The 22,229-nt window shown below is 39.9% G+C and overlaps 1 protein-coding gene across 1 annotated transcript in view; it reads left to right on the plus strand.

The window, feature by feature from the left end:
* Positions 1-168: 168 nt before the first annotated feature.
* DTNA (dystrobrevin, alpha) overlaps positions 169-22,229 on the plus strand; it is a gene marked incomplete at its 3' end in the record, with an annotated part of 39,250 nt that continues 17,189 nt past the window's right edge. The window contains exons 1-6 of the mRNA XM_010284942.1: positions 169-215; positions 5,523-5,603; positions 7,509-7,598; positions 14,005-14,082; positions 14,702-14,794; positions 21,724-21,811. Of these exons, the coding sequence (XP_010283244.1) occupies positions 169-215; positions 5,523-5,603; positions 7,509-7,598; positions 14,005-14,082; positions 14,702-14,794; positions 21,724-21,811 (477 nt within the window). The remainder of the gene's footprint in view (positions 216-5,522; positions 5,604-7,508; positions 7,599-14,004; positions 14,083-14,701; positions 14,795-21,723; positions 21,812-22,229) is intronic.

The raw sequence follows: 22,229 nt of genomic DNA on the forward strand, positions 1-22,229 counted from the left end.
TAGAGCTTCCTATTGTTTTGTGCGTCCTATAGCAGAAACAGTATGCACCTTACTTGTCCAGATTACCTCTACCTTCCTTGTTCCTCCCAGAAATCACCTGCTAAGAAGCTAACTAATGCGCTTAGCAAGTCTTTAAGCTGTGCTTCCAGCCGTGAACCTTTGCACCCAATGTTCCCTGACCAGCCTGAAAAACCTCTAAACCTGGCTCATATTGTGTAAGTATCAGTGTGCTGTAGAGAAAGTAAGCTTTGTTGTAGCTTACATCGAGTGTAGATACTATGGCTCTGAACAAAACGGGAGGCAGCTGTGGCATATCAAGCTCAATGCATCACAAGTGCAAATTTGTTGATAGGGATGTTTAGTATAAAAATGTTCTTCTGGTGTGAATTCACTGGAAAAGTCAGTGGTATATGTACCTATAATCAAATAGTGGGACACAATGTTGGCATGTCCCCATTCTCCTCAAGAGGTATCTGTGCAATTTCGTAGAATTTCAGCACTTTGGGGTGTATTCATGCTGAGAACATTAGTTTTTTCATCTAGAGACTCTCAACTGCAGTGTATCACAGGTATGTCTTGACATAAGGCACCAGAGAAAAGTGAAGTCCTACCAATTTTGTTGAAAACAGTGTCAGAGTTCTCGCTGACTTTAGTGGAGCTGTGGCTTCACCCAGCCTCGAAGACTAGCTACATGATTCTGCTTAAGAATTGTGTCCTTAACTGCCAAGTCAATTGAAAAGGGTCTATTATCTTTACATTTTGATATTTTGGGAAAGCAAAAATATTTTTTGGTGTAGTAGTTTGTGTCACTACTTTGTCTCTGCAGGAATCAAGGAACTTAAGGCAAAGAGAAAACATATTTGTACAGGGTGGGGAAATCATCACTTTGGAATTTTTTTTTTTCCTAAAGCATGTCCACTGTTCATAGTGGCAGTTGCTCAGATTTTCTCATTTATCCATTTGTTTTACCTTTGCTTCCTGGGTCCTTAAAAAAAAAAAAAAAAGTTAAATTTTCCAGGAAAAGTCAAGACACTGGTTGGAAGAAAGTTACAAAGAAATTAACTTGGAAAAATTATTCCAGAGATACTGTCTTTAAAGTATTTCTCTTGTTCTGGTATCTGTCTTAAGATCTTTCTTAACCACCTTCCCAGGGGATCTGACAGAAGTATTTCAGGCAGCAGCCATTAAAATTGTATTTGCATGCAGCATAGCTGTGTTACTGCTGAAACTGTTCTGGTCTGTAATTATTATACATACTTACTTTTGTCAGTACTGAATGCTTGTATGTAGCATCTCTAAGGGCAGATGCATGCTGGCCGATGTGGGCTGTGTGACACCTGGAAAATTTATCTAACCTACCTGGTATTTTAGGGATAAATCATGCTAATGGTCCCCCTCATGTGGTTACAGCAGAACTTTTTCAAGGCATGAGAGATTGGTCTGCTCTTCAGACACAAGGTGCCTCCAACAGATGCCTAGTGCCAAATCCCCATTACACTCGACTGTCAGTTAAAACCCGTGCACCTTTTTATGGAGGTGTAATGGGAGGATCTTGTTCTTTGGAAGAAATCATCCAGAGATGGGTCTGCTGAGCTGCCCCACGGCTGTGCGTGGTGTAAAAGCCTGGCTGTGCTGGCGAGTCAGTGAAAATTTCAGAGGGCGGATTTTGGCCGTCCTTAAGAGAAATGGAAAGAGACAGGGACCATGAAACTGAGAGAGAAGCCTCTGTTCCCTGTTGGCTAGAGGCCCTCGAAGGCCTGGGGGTATGTCAGAAGATAATGGGTAGTGAAAATTGGGCTACTGTGAATGGATTAAATGCATTTAGGCACGGCAAGGGGAAGGTACCATAATGGAGTGGGATCTGTTCCAAATCTTTGCTGTGAAATGAACACCTTCCCTTCTTCCTAACTATGCAGATATAATTGGATGTGAGAATGAACCACCGTCTATTTTGTTTTATGATAGAGTTTCTCTTTATTCATAGATTGAAGGCAATGTAACTTGGCAATATATATATTGGCTCTAATAATACCTGAGTGAAAAACCTGTAAGTTGTGGAGGTAGCATGCTCTAGAGCATAATTCGCATAAATTAACTGAGGGGAAAGGTACGCTACAGTACCTCATTGAGAATATCTTCTTGCTGATGTGATTTTTATTTTTAAACATAATGGAAGTTGAGAGAAACAGCTCTGGGCAGGAATCCAGGCAAAAAGGTTTTTATATGTGCATTTAATGGAAGAGTTTTGGCAACAAAACAGTATCCTTTTCTTAGCCTCTAGCTTAAACAGGGACAAGTAGTCTCTGCATTACTATACAGCCTTTCCTTTTCATCGTTCTTTCAACTTTGAGTGGTACCAGACAGAAAGACTGCATGGTTTTTCTGTTTTACTGCTGCCACACAAATTTTTCAATTAAGCAAGAAACACATCTAAGGCTCATCTAGAGAAGTAGTTATCAAGGTGTCATTAACCTGATGGAGGACCTCCCCACCACCCTGATGAAGGGGTCATTTTTCCTTTCTATACATAGGACTGACAACGAAAAAGAAACACCAGGCTGCAGAGATGACAAATGGCATGGCCAGTGCCTCATGGAGGGATTTTCAAATGCATTCTGCAGTGGCCTGACTTTGTTTCCATCTAAGTTTGCGGGAGCATTATTTTTGACATCAGTATGAAGAGGCTAGACTAGGAAGAAGCACTTTGGAAAATTCCTCTTATTTAATTTAGTTTATTACTGTGGGTATGTGTTATGCCATAACATGCATTTATTACATAACATATTTCCATAGTACTAAGTGTTTTCTGCCTCCTTGGGGCAGTTGATTGAGTATCATCAGCTCACTTTTACCAGAAAGCTTAATCACTCACTTCCAGAAGTTTAGAAATAACCTCAGAAAGATAAACACTTATAGTCAGCAGCTGAGTTTTCCTTTGCATTGCCATAAAATCTGCTGTTCTTGTCTTTCACATCACACAACTGTGTATGTATGTTTGAATATCCATTTGATATTCAAGCTGAACCTGAAGAATGTGATAGTGGGAATCAGCCTTTAAGAAACTTGCCTTGGGAAAGCTCAGGTTAGTTTGATAGTAGTTTTCTTCATATACAAACTAACAAATTAATGCTAATCACAAAACCTTAGCAAAGCCTTGGAGTTCATAGACATTTGTACACAAAAATAACTCTGCATATGTAAACAAATCAATGACCTTTTATGCGTAGAGGCTCTCATGCTTTTTGCAGAATCAGGGTCATAAGAATGGAATATGTCCAATGCACTACTTAGACCACATACATATTAAACTGACAATTTAATTAATGATCTCTTTTCCATTTCATTTTGGCTGCAAAAGAGATACTTGGTAAGTATTTTTCTTCTTTAGTATACTTATTGGAGGAAAAAAACTTGGAAAAATGCCATAATCTCATTATTACTAATCTTTAACTTTTTATCAGAGCCCAAAACCAAATAGATAATTGTCTTTGAATACAAGGAAAGTGAAAGGGAAGAGCTCTTTTAGGGGTTATAAGTTTTTTCTTCTACCTGTATTTTGAGATAAAGGTTAGAGAAGACATTAACCTGAAGTGTGTATGTGGTGATCTGCTGAAGTCCATGGGTGCCACATACCTACTTCCTACTCAGCGGAGGTGAGTTGGGTGCAAGGCAAAGCAGAACCAAGCTCTGCCAAAGGGCACTCTCCCTGCCTCCTTCCCTGGGACAGTGCTGGGTACTGGCCTCTCCTCCCTTCTCCTCTGCTGTTTAAGACTCCACTGCCCAGGGTTGGAGCCATCGTTCAGAATCCCCAGCCTGTGCTCAGTTAGTTTTTGAATGTGTTCACTGGCTAGTGATTGCAATGAGAAAAGGAAAAATGCAGTAGTCGCATGTAGTCGGTGTGAACTACTTCTCCTACATCGATTACCAGTTTACAATTCCCAGGCAACAAAATACTGGTTTCTTACCCATTAAATACAATTAGTTTTCAGGTATTCCCTTGAAGTACATTTTCAAATCTCTGTATTTCGAGACTCATACCACAATGACCTGTCCAGGGGATTGGCTCTGATCATGGCTTCATCCACGCTCTGCCTAGCTCTGATGAAGAAGTCCATGAAAAATAATATTGAACGCTTCTCCATAAGTACGTAGAGCACAAAGTACTGCTGCTCAAATTCATGGCTGACCAGAACTGGAGTTTTTTCATGTGGGTCTGCAGATGCAGGGTTAGGCTAAAACTATATTTTCAGTATAAATAAGTAACGTGCCAAATCCTACGTCTTTCTACTCTCGTTTTTAAACTTCTTAAAATCAGTGTGGTATTGTCATGCTGAGAAATCCATTTGGACTTGTCAAAGACCACATTTATGCTTGTTTTCTAACAGTTACAAAATAAGAAAAAACATATAGCAATAGTTCACTTCTGTGCAGAACTGGCTTTCTTCATTTCTTACAAATGGCTTGGGTGACCAGTTGTCCTGCTCAGTTGGAGCCCAGTGAATATTTTGCAGACAGCTATTACATTTTGATTTGCACTTCTGCAGAATGCAGAAAGCAAGACAGATCTTTCACAGAGCTTAAAGGGGTTATTAGCCAAATTGAAATTAGGCGATTTTGAAGCCTGAATTACATATGGCTTCAGGTTCTGCTCATATCTGATTGAAAACCCTGTGATTTCAAGAACATATTTTTTTAGTTTTTCCATAGTGTCTATATCTTTTGCCCAGTGTTGCATAAGAAGTCTATTAAGAGGGGAAATTTCTCCTTAATGGATACAGAAGAAAAAATTATGCACAAAGTATTTTTTAAGAGTAGACAATAAAAGAAAACAGAGGAAATACTCCTTCTCATTTCATTCGTAGTAAGAGCAGGAAATAAAGAATGTAGTAATAAAACTGTCATTATTAATGGCTCCTCTTAAACTAAATACTTATTTTAAAGTTTGATTTGGGGGTTTGATATACCCATTGAAAAGCTTTGCAGTTAAACCAGTTTAGTACTACGTGTATTTTATGGGACACTGAGGGCTGTGGGTACGCTGTGGTCACTATGTGGATATGATAGGATGGAGCTTAGCGCCAGGGATAAAGCTCATGAAAAGATGCGTCATTTATTGGCCGTCACCCGCTGCAGACCTCTGTGCTGCACAGCAAACTGCTGCCCGTGCTCAGCCTCGCTGGCTGAAAGCGGTGACTGCACCGGGGACTACCGGCTCTGGAAAGAAAAAATGGCATAGTGGTTATTTTGCCAAAGCAGGAAAAAAAGTCAAGCAAGTTGCTTAAAACTCACCTCAGCACACACAAAAGCATTTTTTCTTTCCAGGCTTAAGTAACAGTGTGTTTTTATCGACTTCTGTTTAAAAACACAGCGTCTTTAATTTGGAACTACTGCTACTTAAAGCAGCAGATGCTAGTAGCAATGTTACTTTAACAAGGAGCTTATTTAATTCTCTATAAATACTGTTGCTGATGAGTTTTCTTTTGTGCAAAATTAATGAAACTGGATATTTTGCCATCTTCTAGGCCCCCCCGACCTGTAACCAGCATGAACGACACACTCTTCTCCCACTCTGTGCCCTCAGGAAGTCCTTTCGCAAACAGAAGGTGAGTTCTTAGCTAATTTAAGTTAAACCACTATATGAGGGTGATGGAGGTTTCGATTTTCAATTCTCCTCCCCAGAAAAAAACCCCAAAAACCAACAAAACCACATAACCAAAACCAAAATAAAATTAACAAACATGAGCAGAAAATGCCTTGGGTTTTTTGGACTGATACAAAAATATCTAGATGGAGAGCTGGCATTAGGACACCCCAAACTCCTCACAACGGAGCACAGAACTTCAGTTCTCGTTTGAACCATTACATCCCACTAAATACACTCATGTGTAACCCAAGCACCCCCCCCGTAGGGGCTGAAAATGGGCTGTTGGTGAGAAGCCATTTTGTATCATCACTGTGGGAATAGAAACCGGGAGATGCCGTTGCCTCCTGGGAATGCCTACATGGTAAGAACGAAGAAAAAATGTGTTCATGCTTGCAAGATATAGCAAGACAGCCTTACTGCTGTTAATCCATTCAGATTTTCATTAAAGTCTACAAGAAAGAAAGAAAGAGTTTTCTTGGCATATGGTCACCCTTCAGCAAACCAACTAGAAAAGAGTGGTCAGAAACATTAATCCCAAAGAGAAGGTGCTTGCAGCTGAGTGTACATTTTGGCTCAATGTTTTGTCTCATTTAGCCAAAATACATGTGTAGCATTTGCTAGTGGTTTCACCTGATCTATGTAAGTCTACCAATGCACATAGATGAGAAGGTGGCAGAAAAATAACTTCCCACTGTATTGGGGAAGATAAGTGGTATGTTTTCCTTGGGTGTATTTTATTGCTTGGTTCCTGCTGTACATGTCAGTGCTTCAGTGTTCCTGAATAACCAAACACAGTCCCTTGAGTGTGCATGGCTACATTTTTTAACACCAAAACCAAACCCACAGTGTACCACACTGCAGTGTCAGAGTAAAGATGGTTTACTACTACTTTGATTTATGAACTTTGTTACCAGGAGCTGTAAACTGTAAGCTCTCACTGTTATCTTAGCGCAAGTAGCTGCTGGGTGTGACTGAGACGCTTTTTGAAAGCCAGTCCCAAAGCAGCCCCCAAAACCAGATCTGCTGCCTGCAGAGAGAGTGAGACTGCAAATGCATATTCATTTCTGTTGTTGGAGTATACGGAATTGTATGTGCCAGGGCAGGGCAGGATAATCTATTTGTGGCCTCTCCAGGGCAGGCCATTAAGAGCGGTGCTCTTTAAGAGTGCAGCTGTTGCTTCTGTTTGTCCCAAAGAAGTCCCTGTGCTCATTCAACAAAAGTATGCTTTGCCCTTTAGGTCAGAGACCTGGGGTAATAATCACAGCACTGTCTACTGTGCTACTTGTTTTTCTTTACATATGCAAAAATCCTGATTATTTCACTTTCGTGTTCTTTAGTAATTCAACTGACTGTCTTTAACTATCAGGGTTAAACATATATGATCCCTGATCCCTTTCTCCTAGAGGAAGAACTCCTTGATGGAGAATCCCCTGAAGGCAGAAAACAATAAAACCCACAACCATAGGTACCCAGACTTCCTCATAAGTGGATAGTATGAAGTCCTTACACAGCAAAATGTTTCTGTGATGCAGCAGTCAGCTCTGGCTTTTTTAGAGTTAACAGTACCCTGATATATAAAGCAATTACATTGCTCATATATTTAAAGCTAGTGTAACTTTTGTTTCAGTGACCTAGCAGGATTTTTAAGTGTTTGACAGCTTATTCTCGTTATTTTTATTATCAACTCTTATGAATTTAATTTGCACTTTTTTATTAAAAAAAAAACACCCTACCAACTGTCAAGACAGTATCCTTTCTAAATGGGTACGAATTGCATTTATTGCCATGAACCCACTCTGAGCACATTGGTCTCTGTGTATACTTTTTGGGGTATTAACAAGGTTTCATTGTTTGAATCATTCAGGTTACTTGGGGGTATAAATGCAGCCAGTCCTGTGGCTGATGAGCATTCTCTTATAAAGCTGTATGTAAATCAGCTTCACAACAATTCACGGTCAGTATGAGAGCACTAACCCACTAATCGCTGTAGTTCTGTAGCTCATGCACTAAATCACTAGCGATTCTGCTAAACTACTAAAGATATTCTTTAAGGAAGGCTCTGGTGGGCTGGAGGGTTTCTGTGGCTCTAATTAGTCTTTTGAAAAGACTTCCTGCTGGCTGTGGGCTTTGCCAACTTCTCTTGCTTCTGCACAGCACAAACCTTTCATTTTACCCTTTCACGTAGGATTAATATCTAGAGGAAGTTGGAAACACTGTTTTTGAAAACCACAAAAGTACACCTTTACGGTTTCATCGTCACTGTATGACTTGCCTGACACGTTCTTGACCGAGGAACGAAAGAGGCTCGCACAAGAGTCTGGAAACAAACCCAGGTCTCACAGCCAGCCTCCTCTTCCACAGCTTTTGCTGCTGGTGGTCACTGTTCTGCTACTGTTAGCGGTGCTTGCCAATAATCTTCCCCAGGCCCCTTTGCTTTGCTTTTTAAAATGGCCACAGAAAAGGCAGATCTAAATCCTACTGAAGCTAATGAAGACTTCCCATTTATGTAGTGAGCGTTGGATTTGGACTGATGCCTCTGGTTGCTGCATCTTTTTTCCAGCATTCCCTCTTATCTTAGTGACCTAAAGGAAGAGCCTATTTCATTCTGCATAAAAGAAATATGGAGCTGGATAAGAACAGTTTCCCCTTTTTTGTTGTTTTTTACTGTGGAATGTAATGACCTTTCTTTTTTTCTTTTTTGATTAATCCATGAGCATTAACTGTAATTCAGTAAGAAAGTACTGAGACCAAGGTACTTTTCTGCTAAATGCCAAGTTCTTCAATCTGTATTAGGCTAATAACAGTATCTTCATTCATTCTTTTAGGTTTTACTATTATTATTGCCCTGGGAAAATCAGGCCTCATTAGTGTAAGCTCATCCTCTCGTACATCAGAGAAACAGACTATGACAGCTCTGTTTGCAATTATGCTGATTTTATATTAAATGCTCCATGATTCATATTATAATAAAAATTGTAAAAACTCAGGATAAAATTTCTAGCTGAACGTGATCAATGCTAAAAGCTCTGCTGGCTGTGTTTTCACTGCAGATAACTTATGGTTACTTTAATTTGTGCTGCAATCTAGTCCAGAGGTTCCAGATAGCTTTAAAGAAAGTTTTTATGTAATTAGAATGTTTATGCAAAGGAGAATTGGCACAGACTGTCATTTGTAGCATTCCCATGGTATTTATTTCAGCTAGTTGTGTTCACATAAGAACATTACCATGCGCAACCAGTTTCTCCCTGTAGCAGGAAATGCTGAATTCAGCACACTGAGTCATTCTGCTGCTGGAAATGGCTATGGTCTCATAAGTTCAGCATAATATCATCTTCATTTCTGAATTCATGGGTGAAAAAGGGAAATGAACTGGGAAGAAGAAGAGGCTTCTTATTAGAGGAAAGATCTTTGATAACTAGTAAATACAATGACAAGTTGTGGGGAACAACTGAAAGGAGAATGAACATTTTGTGTTCTTTGGGGTTTAATTGTGTCTGAAGCACTGGTTTTGGGTGGGTACGCAGTTATTCCAAAGCTCAAAGGAGGTCAGATTGAGGCTTTCCCTGAGATGCTGCTTAGTTTCTTTAAGCTACTTTAGGATCAAAATCCCTTAAAATTTCTCTGCTTGCTTTGTTTCGTTTGAGCCACCTTGTCCATAAGAGAGCTTTCATGAGGAAGTTGGCATAAAAATAACAAGCACCTTTTTTCTAAATATATAAAGCATGGCAATTGATATCAACAATATGCTCTGTACAGCTCAAGAACAATTTAAAGCACTTACATTAGAAAAGAAGAAACAAAAAATCTGTGATCTTCTCCCAGATACCAAATCACAGTCATTTGTTGTGTTGACAGCTGATATGTGATTAAAACCACAACTTCTGTAACTTTTTTACTGTAGCTAATATTCAGGTTTTAATCTCACATTTGTTTTTGTGATCTCTGATTCCCCAGAGGGCAGCAGAACAAGGGGATATTGCTGCAGAGTAGGTAATGCCCTTGCAAACCCAATGACTTCGATGTGTTATGTCAAAACAGGTAAATTGAGCATTACAGAAACTTCTGTCCAGTCAAGAGGAATAACTCTATACCCTGAATTAATGTTTTCTTCCTCATTAGGATTCTTTTGTTCCCCAGCTGCAGTCTGTCAGTGCTGCCTTAAAGTACACAGCTACCATGGTAATGGATACAATCTCTTTCTCTTTCTTGATAAATGTCTTCTTTAAGCTACCAAATGATAGGGCTAAGGTGGAATAAGATGAAACAGAACAATTTTTCTTGCATTTTCTCAGCCCCTCCTCACAGCTAATACATTTAGTTCTTCTAAAGACACCATAAACTGGAATAAATGGAGTGATGCAGCACATTCTGATGAACTTGAAATCACTTGGCAATTCTGTGGTAGATAGATAGAAAAAATTCATTATAGTATCAAATGCCCATAGCCAAGGAGAAAATGAGCCTTATTTAATGCTGAGTCAGAGTAGCTGGTGCCTTTTTTGAACTACACATAAACGCTAGAAAGAATTGGATATTCTACCTGGACACAGCAAGACATTTTGGCCAAAGTTTTGGACAACAGCTGACTTCAGAGCAAAACATACTGGTTGCTGCTGCTGTCCATGTTTCTATTGCTAAGGAGTATGGTAGACTTGAACTGCATGTTGTGTTAGTATGTTGTTTTCAGAACAAGGTGAGAATCCTCCTTATTTCATCGGCAATCTTCTGCCTGCTAGGAAGAGTAGTTTATATGTCAAGTAGACACTAAAGAGGGTATAACATTTACACCAATATTGTTAGGCCTACAACTTTGCAGACATCTGCTCAGAATTGGAGGTTTTGTCTCTTAATTTGGATGGGGAAGCATCCCTTGGCATCTTACAAAATGTTCCATTTTAACAGGAATATATCTTTAAAATATATGTTCCAGTTGGTAGAACCCAGAGAAGCTCACTGCGGCCAAAACAATCTGAATTAAGAGCTGTATTTTGGGGAATATGTGGAGGACATAGAAGGGTGTGGAAGAACAAGGACAAATGTCGGCTCTTCCAAATGAAGGAAGGTTGATAGTGGAAACAGTGACAAAAGATCGAAGGGATTATACAAGAGACAGCCTAACCTTGGTATCCGAAGATACTGAAATTATGAAAGAATTAGTAAGCACCTGGAGGATAATAGACCAATGAGAAATAGCCAGCATGGATTTGTCAAGAACAAATTATGTCAAACCAAACTAATTTATTTCATTGACAGGATAACTGGTCCAGCGGGTAAAAAAGAAGCAGCAGATATGATATGGGTTGACCTTAAAAGGACTTTTGACATAGTCCCAGATGACACAGAAGTACCCACAGGAAATATGGACTATGAGAAATTAATATAAGAGCAACACTGAAAATCAGTGATTACATTTTCAGAAGTTTGCTGTTGTTCTAGGAGGAGAACATATCATCTGGGATTCTTGAAGGCTATCCTAAGTCAGACACTTATGCACTATTTCTTGTAATGACCTAGTCAGAGCAATAGAGTGAGTGTATGAAATTTGTAGATGGTACAAAGGTTGAAATAGTTATGTGAAGGAGTGCTTGGAGAGCAGTTTCTAAATTAAAAATTAGCTCAGTTGCAATGGTAGTAATTGACGCCCAAATGATCTGAAATCAGTTAGAGGAAACTCAGTAATTATAAGTGAAAAGTGCTATAGCGAGGAAGCAAATAATCTAATAAAAGATGGAGCATAATTGGATGGACAGAAATATTTTAACAGAGGACCTAGCAGTTGTGGTAAACCACAAACTAATTGAAGTCAGCAATACAGTTATTAGATTGCATCTGACCCTGGGACGTTGTGTGGAAAGCCATTAAAACTATTCCCTGGAGGAGGACAAATCTTCCTGGAGGTTTGCAGCCAGTGTAGGGCAACAGCACAGGGACAAATATGCTAACCAGCATGACAGAGTCCAGAAGGGACACCCAAATATCAGAAAAGCTTAGAAAACGTAACTTATAAGAAGAGGTTGGAATATACAAGTTTGCTTAATCAACTAAGAAGGAAATGGACATTGATGGACATGATATCAATGGGTAAAGTTTGCTTGCCTGTCCCTCCACCCTAATTGTGTTGCTTCTGGAGCATGGGAGAGGAGAACTTACGATTGATAGAGGGGGCATCACACTGCGCTGTTAGAAAGCAAAGCACAAAATCTGCCCTGGGGTCTTTGGTATCCCATTGTGGCAACATATTTATCTTTACTTAAGAACCAAATGCTGCATTTTTGGCTGAAACGGCGCACCCTGTACCCCTTGAATACGTTTTCCTTCTGTAAATGGAAAGAAAACATGGGTGGAAAATGTATCCTTCTAGATGGCATGGAGCATGTTTATCTGCATGGATAAGTGATTACATCACTTTAGTGGAAGCACAACTCAAATAAGTAGCATGCTGATGTGAAATGTGAAGCAAGCATTTTTTCTTGCTGTGCAGTACTGCATTTCACAGAATCACAGAACGGTAGGGGTTGGAAGGGACCTCTGAAGATCATCTGGTCCAACCTCGCTGCCAAGGCAGGATCACCTACGGCAGGTTGCACAGGAACACGTCCAGTTGGGTTTTGAAGGTCTCAAGAGAAGGAGACTCCACAACCTCTCTGGGCAGCCTGTTCCAGTGCTCCATCACCCTCACAGTAAAGAAGTTTTTCCTCACGTTGAGGTGGAACTTCCTGTGCTACAGTTTGTGCCCATTGCCCGTCATCCTATCACTGGGCACTACTGAAAAGAGACTGGCTCCATCCTCCTGACAGCCACCCGTCAGATATTTATAGACATTGATAAGGTCCCCTCTCAGCCTTCTCTTCTCCAGACTAAACAGCTCCAGGTCTCTCAGCCTTTCCTCATACGACATGTTGCAGTTCCGTAATCATCCTCGTAGCCCTCCGTTGGACTCTCTCCAAAAGTTCCCTGTCTCTCTTGAACTGGGGAGCCCAGAACTGGACACAATACTCCAGATGAGGCCTCACCAGTGCAGAGTAGAGGGGGGGGTATAACCTCTCTCGACCCGCTAGTCACACTCTTCGTAATCCACCCCAGGATACCATTGGCCCTCTTGGCCACCAGGACACATTGCTGTCCCATGGATAACTTATTGTCTACCAGGACTCCAAGGTCCTTCTCCATGGAGCTGCTTTCCAGCAGGTCAACCCCTAACCTGTACTGGTGCACGGGGTTGTTCCTCCCTGGGTGCAGAACTCTACACTTGTCCTTGTTAAATTTCATGAAGTTCCTCTCTGCCTAACTCTCCAGTCTGTCCAGATCAATTCATTTCATTCAGCTATCATCCAGACTTATTATAAATCAATAGAACTTGGGGTCTTAGGACACCCTTCGATAATATCCTTTTTAGAACCCTGCTGCCTACCTTGGCCTCCCAAAAGGAGGGGAATGGCACGCACCTCATCTTACTGAATTCCTTCTTTGCCCTATTAGCAAAATTTTTCAGTCCATCGTAGCCACATCTGCTCACATTTATCATGCACCACATTCATGCAACGTTATCTGCCTATATACACACACACACTCCCCGGATGCACAGGTGCATGCATGCTCATGCACCCATCTTTTGATCAAGGACAAGTATCAGTAGCCAAACCAAAAAATAAAGGTGAATAATTTTTAAGAAGAAGAAAGTGAATATACTTTTGTTTTGCTTTGTTGTTTTTTAAACCAAAAATCCCACAGCATGAAAGAAAAACTAACATTTCAGTCTCTCCATTTCTAGCCAGTGTTATGTTGTTAACATGGATATTTTAGCATTAGGAAAGATGCAGTTACTGCAATGTATTAAATAATGTATATAGGGAAAAAAAGTGAGTTTGATGAACTATATATTTTTTAAAACCAACAGAAGAACAGTACTTCTGAAAAGTAAGCTGGTGTATCCCATCACTGGGTCTAAATTTCCATAGATGTCCATAGATTATTGAAACTATCTTATGGCAAATGTGGAGAAAAGCAATTTAACTGTTACGGTGAAGCCTCCGCAGCTTGAAAGCTGCATTTAAGATTATTTTTATCTTGGACTCCACCTGGAAACTACATGAGCCTTCAGCTCTCCATCTGTGAGAGAAGCACATTCTCTTTGTCTTTTCTGGAGTGAAGGCTTTATAGTTTGCTTTTGGAGAACAGGAGGGAAGACCTGTAATTCCTTATTTGGCATTTCCTGAAGTTTTCTAAAACTTCTTTAAAGCTTCTATTGTTATTTTTATTCAGTCCAGGGTACTTGAATGAGTTTCTCCAAACTCTGTTCTGTAATGAATTTCAGACATCGCTTTTTACCCTCTTCTTAGTTTTCCTGTCTTATTAACTAGCTCTCCTTCCAAGAATACTGAAGTAGAGCAGAGCAAACTGCTGGCTAGGGCTGCTCCAGCTTTCTTGAAAGGCAAAGGGTAAGTTAAAGAGAAAGTATATTCGTCGCTTGCACTAACACAGCTAAACCAAAACTTTTTCCTCTATTCCTTCTGCTTTTAATATGTTCTATAAACATCTTTCCTGAGAAAATTGTCATAATCAATTAACCCAGTGAGCTAAGCAGGGCATGTTTAAATATATTTATGTACATTTGGATGCGTGAGATCTTCATCAGACACTTCCAAGCAAATCCAGCTTGTGATTTCAGTATGTTAACTGTGTGTGTAACTTATGTATATTTAATGTGTATTTACAATACACAGTGTATTAGAGCAAATAGTGCTGACCTCACAATCTGCCGTACCTTGAAACAAACGGTACTGTACAGCTTCAGTCCCTGGCCCAATCTCGCCTCTCACTGATTTCCAAGGCTGGCTCTGTAATCCTGTGGGATTCCACCATCCTAAGCCGTTAGATACTTAACATATAAATTACAACAATAACAAAGTAATTTCTGTACTTGGTAGTTTTTTTCTGAGAACGCTTAAGTATTCGTTCCTCAATTCCCATTTCACAATCTCACTTGCTCCTGCTTTCTCTGTTTATTTCCCTCTGTCTGTCCGGACTGCACCCTCTCTCCCCCCGACCCCGTTCCAGGTTACAGTACAGCCTCGATGTTGCAGACAGGCTGGCCGATGAACATGTACTCATCGGGTTGTATGTCAACATGCTGCAGAGCAACCCCAGACGGTTAGTGCAGGTTTGGCACCTTTGGGGAACCCAGGAAAGGGACGCTGGTCGTCCAAATGCTCTCACTGTTTCCTCCTGGCTACAAGCTGAAGCAGCTCTTTATGAGCACTAACCTAAAGGGAATGCGTATGAATACGGGGTATGTCCTCCCAAAGTTGGTGGATTGTGGCAATTGCTGTTATGCTCTCTAGTGATGTTAAGTAGCAAGGTATTGCAAATAATTGCTTAATTAAGAACGGCTATACAAATTGATTTTGGATACCATGCTCTAGTCAATGCAGGACTTGGTGATAGTACAGAAATTTTCATACAACAATGACTAACAAGTCTATGTTTTCAAGGTAATGATTTTTAAGGTGATATATAATTTGGGCTTCACCTTACCTTGAAAGTAAGAACCGGTAATATTACATAAACGATGGTAATAATAATGATAATAGGAATTTCCTTATTAGCCTGGTAAAGGACAGAGTTAATTTCAATTTTTACAGATGTCAGACATTGTTTTTAAATCTGCCTGATTTCTGCATTGTTTAAATCTTGTATATAAATTTGTCCTTATCTCTCATTCAGACTCAAGTATGACAATTTTTTAAATGGGTGTCTTGAACATAGTTCACTATTTCTGCTGGAGTGAATACAGAGATTTGTCTACTAAACCCACCTGCTGTCCTAGCACTTGTGGATGGTGGCATCACAGCAGGCCATCCCAGGGAGGGGAAACGCTGGCTCAACTCTCCCGAGTGCAACAAAACTCCAGACTTTGTAGCCCTGTACCAGGAAGGTGGCGAGTGGTGTGGTATAAGGCCCTAGAAAATGTGGCACTGAACAGTGTTTCTAACAAAACTATGCTCATGAGGTTTCTGTGGCTCATAACGAACCCTTTGGGTTCCTGTACTGCTGCTGTTGCAGAATATTTCTGCAGAGTTAGAAGAAACTCTTCATTTACTCTTACGTGTAGAAGGCAACAAGCAACTTCATTTGAGAGAGTGAATGCAATGATTCTCTGCAGTCATACAAAATTCACTTCTGTGTGTAGCTCCAGTTGAAAACGGGAGTAATTTGCCATAATAGCTATGTCCAGTGGAGAAAAGAGCCTGCCTGCATTGGTCTGGATCCACTTCTCTACTCTGCAGCCCACTGGAATGTGCCAGGATGTTTCCCCCGATATGTGGGGGGAAAAAAAAGGAAAATTGTTTTTTAATAAGGAAAATGAAAAACCTTTCTTGAATACAAAGGCATTGTGAAGGGGATTTCATTCCTGGAGCAGCACTTCCAGAAAGCAGGCTTACTGAGCAGTATTTACACCATGGCTATGGAAACAAGCTGCTGGGGGCATGTGTGTAGACCAGTCATTGCCCACCCGTGACTGAAGAGGAGAGGAGTACACTATCACTTGGGTCAACGTTTACAGGGAGAAAGAAATGTGGCCCTGCCTACCACAAGTGACTTACTTGGTACAGTTGTTCAAGAGGCCAGCAAAGATGACATGGTTTAGAGTAATTTTTGATGCTAGGCTACTGATGCCATGTTTGTGATTCATTTAGCTTCACGGAGGACCACCAGTTAGATCCCCTTGTGAGTGCTTAGCTTCATCTTTACCGTCTTCATCCTCTAAATTTTATCCAACATAGTCCAACCTGTTTTTTCAAGCTTTTGAGCCAACCTCACCAAGTCATGGTTCATTTGTATCCAAATATGCACATGCAAATTATGTGCCATAACATCTTTCAAATTAAATGTTTTTGAGGGATGAATGGAGAGTGACTGATAACGGCCTTAATTGTTTAAATAACCAATGCAAATCATAGTACATAACATCTGATTACTGACATTAAATCACTGCAGTCACAGAATCCTCAACAAGAAACAGTCTCAGTCATTTATGTAAGATACCAATTAAATTTTGACAGAAACATAACCGAGAGGGACAGCAGTCTTAGCCGTGCGTCAAGCTATGCTGCATTGCCATTTTCTGCTTTGCTGCAACGAGACTGGTAGTACAGAAAGTGAGTGGTTATGTTTTGGTAAAGACAAGAACAAACAGAACGTGGCCATTCTGAAGCTCCTGTGTGACGCCAGTTTCCAGGAGCGGTAGGTGAGGCCTCTGCAGGAGGCTCAGCTGCTGCATCTCACATAGGCTGGGGCGGCATCTTCAGGCAAAGGTGAACTCCTTCTGCCCATGCCCCAAGTGGCTGGATGCAGTTTGCTCAAAACCCACGCAGCTGTGTTAGGATGATGCCGAGCTCAAGTTACTTCACCCTGCAGCTCAACAAGATTTGGTAACTTGATTAAAGCATGTAGTTAACCATAATCAGGTAGCTTCTGTTTTAGGGGAGGCTGCAGCTAGCCAGCTCAACTTTGTGTCTGCCTGCAAAATGCCACGTGTGCACACATACCCATGGGTGCCATCACATATTTTCAAATGATATTCAAGCCAAAGATGAAAAGAGGAATGATTGTAGCTGGACCTTCATTTGCAAGAAAAACTTACAGAATGCTTTGTGAGCATAATACATAAAATTATCTTAAGAGCTATATAGTAGCATTTCAAAACAAAATGAGGTGGGTTTTTTTAGATATTGAGTCAGGCTAATTTTTAATAGCTAATGATCAATCCAATATAGACCAGTATACTTTTTTTCTGTGTTAAGTGTAGATGGTATTTATATTATGGGTTTTTTAAAAATTAATTTAATTAATTCTCACTGTTTAGCTTTATTTTTCATCTGCAGTTACTTGATGTCGCAACTAGGCTTACAAGTTTTCCTTCCCATCCCTCACAGGCTAATAAGCTATTTGAGGGTTTTGTAGAATCCAGTACTCCAGGGCAAATTAAGAAATAAGAGAAAGACTTAATTCATTATTTATAGTAACTGTATGGGTAGAAATAGTAACCCTTAGCCAGACGTTTAGGTTAGTTTAATTGTAAAGTGTGTTTTAGCCTGTAAAATCAATACTTGATATTTAATTTAGTCCATCTTTAGTGTCTGATTCTAAAAAAGAACTTTTAACTGCAAGTAGTTTTCCTTTTTGTTCATGTAAGTTAGAGACCTTGCCTAGTTTTGAATATTAATTCCAGATATTTCAGTCCTTTTCTTTTCAGGTGCAGAAGAAAATAAGATAAAATACAAGTAGGAGGTTGTTTTGTTCCATAGGAAGTTACTTTCTGCTTTTTTTGTGTTACACTGTGTAGTATTGTGGTGACTCATATTTCTCTACTATGAAAGTGCCATGCTATTCTATGGTATTTTTAAAAATGTTTATTAAGGAGGTGTGCACAACTAACTCTAGCGAGGAAGGCTGGTCGAATCTTCCCTTGAAAGAGGAAAAACATTCAGAGACCCTCTCTTTACAGAGGGGATGTATAGACACTTGTCTCCCTCAGATTTATTTTTTGTGATTATACCCACATACCTGAGTGTTATTAACATTTTCATGGTAAAATCTTGGTGATTCTAAAGTAAATTAACCATAGCAGAGGGCTCAGGTGATGTGTCTCAGTTTAAAGTGCCTTAAAACCAGGACAATTTTGAAAGTGTCATAGATAAACAATCTTCAGAATACGTTTGGTGGGTTGCTGTTAGGACATTGTTCTTCCAGCCCTGAGGCTTAGAAACCTACCCTTTAATTTGTCAGTATTTTCTATAGTAAATTATTTATTAAGTGAAGGTTTGTAGAATAAGAACATGTGTTGAAGACCACACTGATCTCTCTATTGCAAAAATTTCAGAAGAGACTGACATTTCTGAGACTATTCTAACCAGTGGTGACATAATTTTAAGACCATCAGGGGACATCCATATCACGTATTGCAGGGTGTCTACTGCAGAACAGGCTGATTTAACATATCTAAAGCCTGAGAAATAGCAAAGATCCTCCAGTGTCACTCTGTTCACAGGCTATCATATTTTTCATCGTTTGTCTGCAGATTTGAGATCCCTTTTTTATGAATCTCCTTTAGATGGTAGAATGTAACACAGATCAACTAAAGCCTAAAAAAGAAGTCCTGCTGTACAGGTGATAATATTGGATATTCACTCTACATCTGAATGATAATAATTCTTCCAAACCAGTTATTGCTAGTAATTATAGTGTCTTTAAAGAAATGGTCACTAATGGAGAAGCAGTGTTAAAAGTGTTTAACTTTTTTAGAAAAGAAGGCTCAGCAGCAGGACATGTGTATGCAAAATGTTAATGTTCTTTCAAAAGCATGTCGGAATCATTCTCTTGAAGGTCCCAAATTCTGCACACATATTCATAATATTTTAAAGCTTGTGTGTATTTTACTGCATCATTGTCCGTGAAGTTGCTGAAGTAAATCAGAAATGAATTATGGCAAATCAGAACTCTTGAGGCATAAAAGTCTTGGTAGTCGAGGCTAATGCTGCTGTGCATACCTCTCTGCTTCCTGATCACGTAGAATAGGTAGATTCCAGAATTAAATTTATCTCAGACATTGAAATTTAATTTACAAAGCTTTGGGGCCAGTGATTTGTGGCATTCATAGACCAAACCTGACGGGCTGCTACATCTATTTTATGACATCCACCTACACGTAAATATATATCAAAGACATTAAACAGCAAGGAAGAATCAAAAGGCTGCAGTGGCTTGGTTCATTCAATAAAGTCATTGTCTCAGGGTCAGCTCACATCTCAGAACTATGTTGCAGATCGCGTTATGCCAACAAGTGGAACCATAACCTGTTATTTTTGCAGGAATGATAATGTGGTTGCACACTGGTGTAAAAAGGAGAGTTGGTGCTGAATGCTTGCTGTTTTCACAGCCATCTGCTAGGATGTGATGTTTTAGTCATTATGGAAAGATTAAAAATTAATTAAATTTATTGTCATGAAAGTAATGCTTATTACCTGGTTTGCATGCTTTCATGAGAGAGTTTGTAAGAGTTGTTTCCCCCTTTCTTTGGATGACATATCAGGACAGTAAGCATGAGTATGTAAGAAGCAGAACTGTATAAATTTAGAAAAATACCTTTATGGGTCTTTTCAGAAAGTAAATCAGTTATCCCTCAAGAATCTGAGTAAGCATAGAATTAAGCTATATATGTAGCAAAATAAATTAAACATAACCAAACCCAAAAAGTCAGAGTTCGTCTACCACCAGAAGTCTTACGTGCGGTCTGCCACCCAAGGTTCGCTTACGCAGAGCCCTCTGGGTCTGACTTTCCATAGCTTTACTGTTTTTCTAAGCTTCATATTTGTGGTCTCACAGGTTATTGTCAGAATGAGAAAAAAGATGATGTCTGTCTCTTTTTACCCTTACCTCAGCAAGCCATAACAAATCCACAACTCCCAGCTTTAATGATCAATGAATGTCAACCACCACCTATCTTTCAGACATAACTTCTAAATCCCAGTGAACTTAATCAAGCCAACCAAAAGATGCACACTGTAGTTCCCTGAGGTACCTGGGGATATGAACTCACTGAGAATTTTGGGGGAAATATTTCCTTTTCCTTTTGAAGATGCTGATTCTTCAAAAGCAGAATTTTTTGCATAAGTGCCATTTTCATCTAGAAGGCTTTTCAAGTTCACGATACAGTTTCTGGCAAAAAAATCAGAATTAAGATGTCCATGCCCAAAATAACCCTTGTTTTGCGCACTGTTTCGAAACGTGAAGCTTGCTTGCCAGCAACCAGTTGCATGCCCTGAAGAGCAATGGAGGTAGAGAGGCGTGTGCCTGTCTCTCTTCAGCCAAAACATCAGATAGTTGCCAAGGCATAAGAAAAGAGGTCAGATTTACCTCTGTCTGGGCTAGTCTGCAGGTTTTCTTGTATTCCACACAGCAAAGCATTCTTCTCACCTCTCCTTAGGGGCTTCATTTTTTTTCTCTTGTATATATGAAAAGTAAAGTAATGCGATAGAGAATTCTAAATCCCAGGATTGTCCAGGGTCAACTAAGTCCTCTTCATATTTCATTTTTTTGCCAGTTTATTAGTTTTGGTGGTTCTCTGCAAACTTCTAAATAGAAATAGTAAAGGTTCTCGCTATATTACTTTTTTCCTGCTCCTCTGACTAAATAATAGCCTCCATTTAAAACAAGGACAGCTGGCAAGGGATTAACCTGAGAGAAATATTTGCCTTTGATATTGTTAGAAAAAAAAGAAGGTAATAAATTGCAATATTTTTAAGGAATTTAGCATATTTGCAGTAAGTTCTTACACTTTCTGAGTAATTTTTATGGAGATACTGTGCATGCGACCAAAGCAGACGCTTTCCATAGCTGGTGCTAGTAGACTCCCGCATCCTGGCAGCAGGAGTTGGCTCCAGGTTACAGTCAGTCCAAGTCCGGGATCAGTGGTGCACTGTTATGTGATTTTCTGAAATCTTACTCCCAAATATCAAGAAACCAAGAATAAGAGTCTGATTATAAATTCCTGGATCAGTGGTTCCAAACTGTGGTCCATGAGGCCTTGGTAAGTGCCCTGCAAAGCTGTCCTAAATACTGTTTTCTGTTGCAAATCTGACAAAGCTCCTAAAAATTGACCTCAGCAAACACTGAGGTTGCCACTAATCCATTGTCCAAAAAGTAATCGTTCTTCTAGGTGATATGGCAAAGCTGAGAAGTAAAAAAAAAATGCTGACTGGTGGTCCTAACCACCTGCCAGCCCTCTGTGGACAGAGTAGTCTGTGAGTTGCATCTTGCATGGCCCTGGCCGGGGGTTGCAGACCGCTGCTCTTTCCCCCTAAGGGATGGTGCTGCCTGGCCCCTAGAGCTGAGCCTTCTGGGGAAATGACCCTCCCACTTCTCCCCTTTGCTCAATTAACACCTGCCATTGTTAATTTGGCCACTTTTTGCTTCTAAATTCTGTAATGAGGGTGTGTGAGCTGACAGTGTGACAGAGCAATGGTCATTTTTACTGTGTATTAACATGTCTTCCCTCCGTCCTCTCCAACCCTGAGCAGTGTTCTCGATAGCGCAAGTCGCCTGGATGAAGAACATAAGCTGATCGCCAGGTATGCAGCAAGGCTGGCAGCAGAAACTTCTTCATCCGTAAGTGTTTTAATTAAAGGAAGGTACTTTCCTTCTGTCATGTTCCAGGGGCTTGGCAAGATCAGAGAAATTATATCTGACAATCTTAATGATTAATGGATTATTTTTCCCTATCCATCAGATGCTGTTATGCTTTAGTAATAACACTTTTATGCAGTCCATTTAAACCAAAGAATCCACATCATAATGCATATAATCTATATACTAATACAATGGTATTTAAACAATTACAGCAAAGGGAATCTGACATCTTGAACTCGGAAAAGACTAGAAAATATTGTCTGGACTAGCTTTGGTTAAAGGTTAATGACTTACTACAGTGGGAAAATGGGGTGCTGAATCCATTTTACTCTTTAGTTCAAATATCACAGGCACTAGGACCCTAAGTGTTGAGGATTTTAAAGAACGATCTTCAGCA

Source organism: Phaethon lepturus, unplaced genomic scaffold, assembly GCF_000687285.1.
Source record: "Phaethon lepturus isolate BGI_N335 unplaced genomic scaffold, ASM68728v1 scaffold14864, whole genome shotgun sequence".
NCBI lineage: Eukaryota > Metazoa > Chordata > Aves > Phaethontiformes > Phaethontidae > Phaethon > Phaethon lepturus.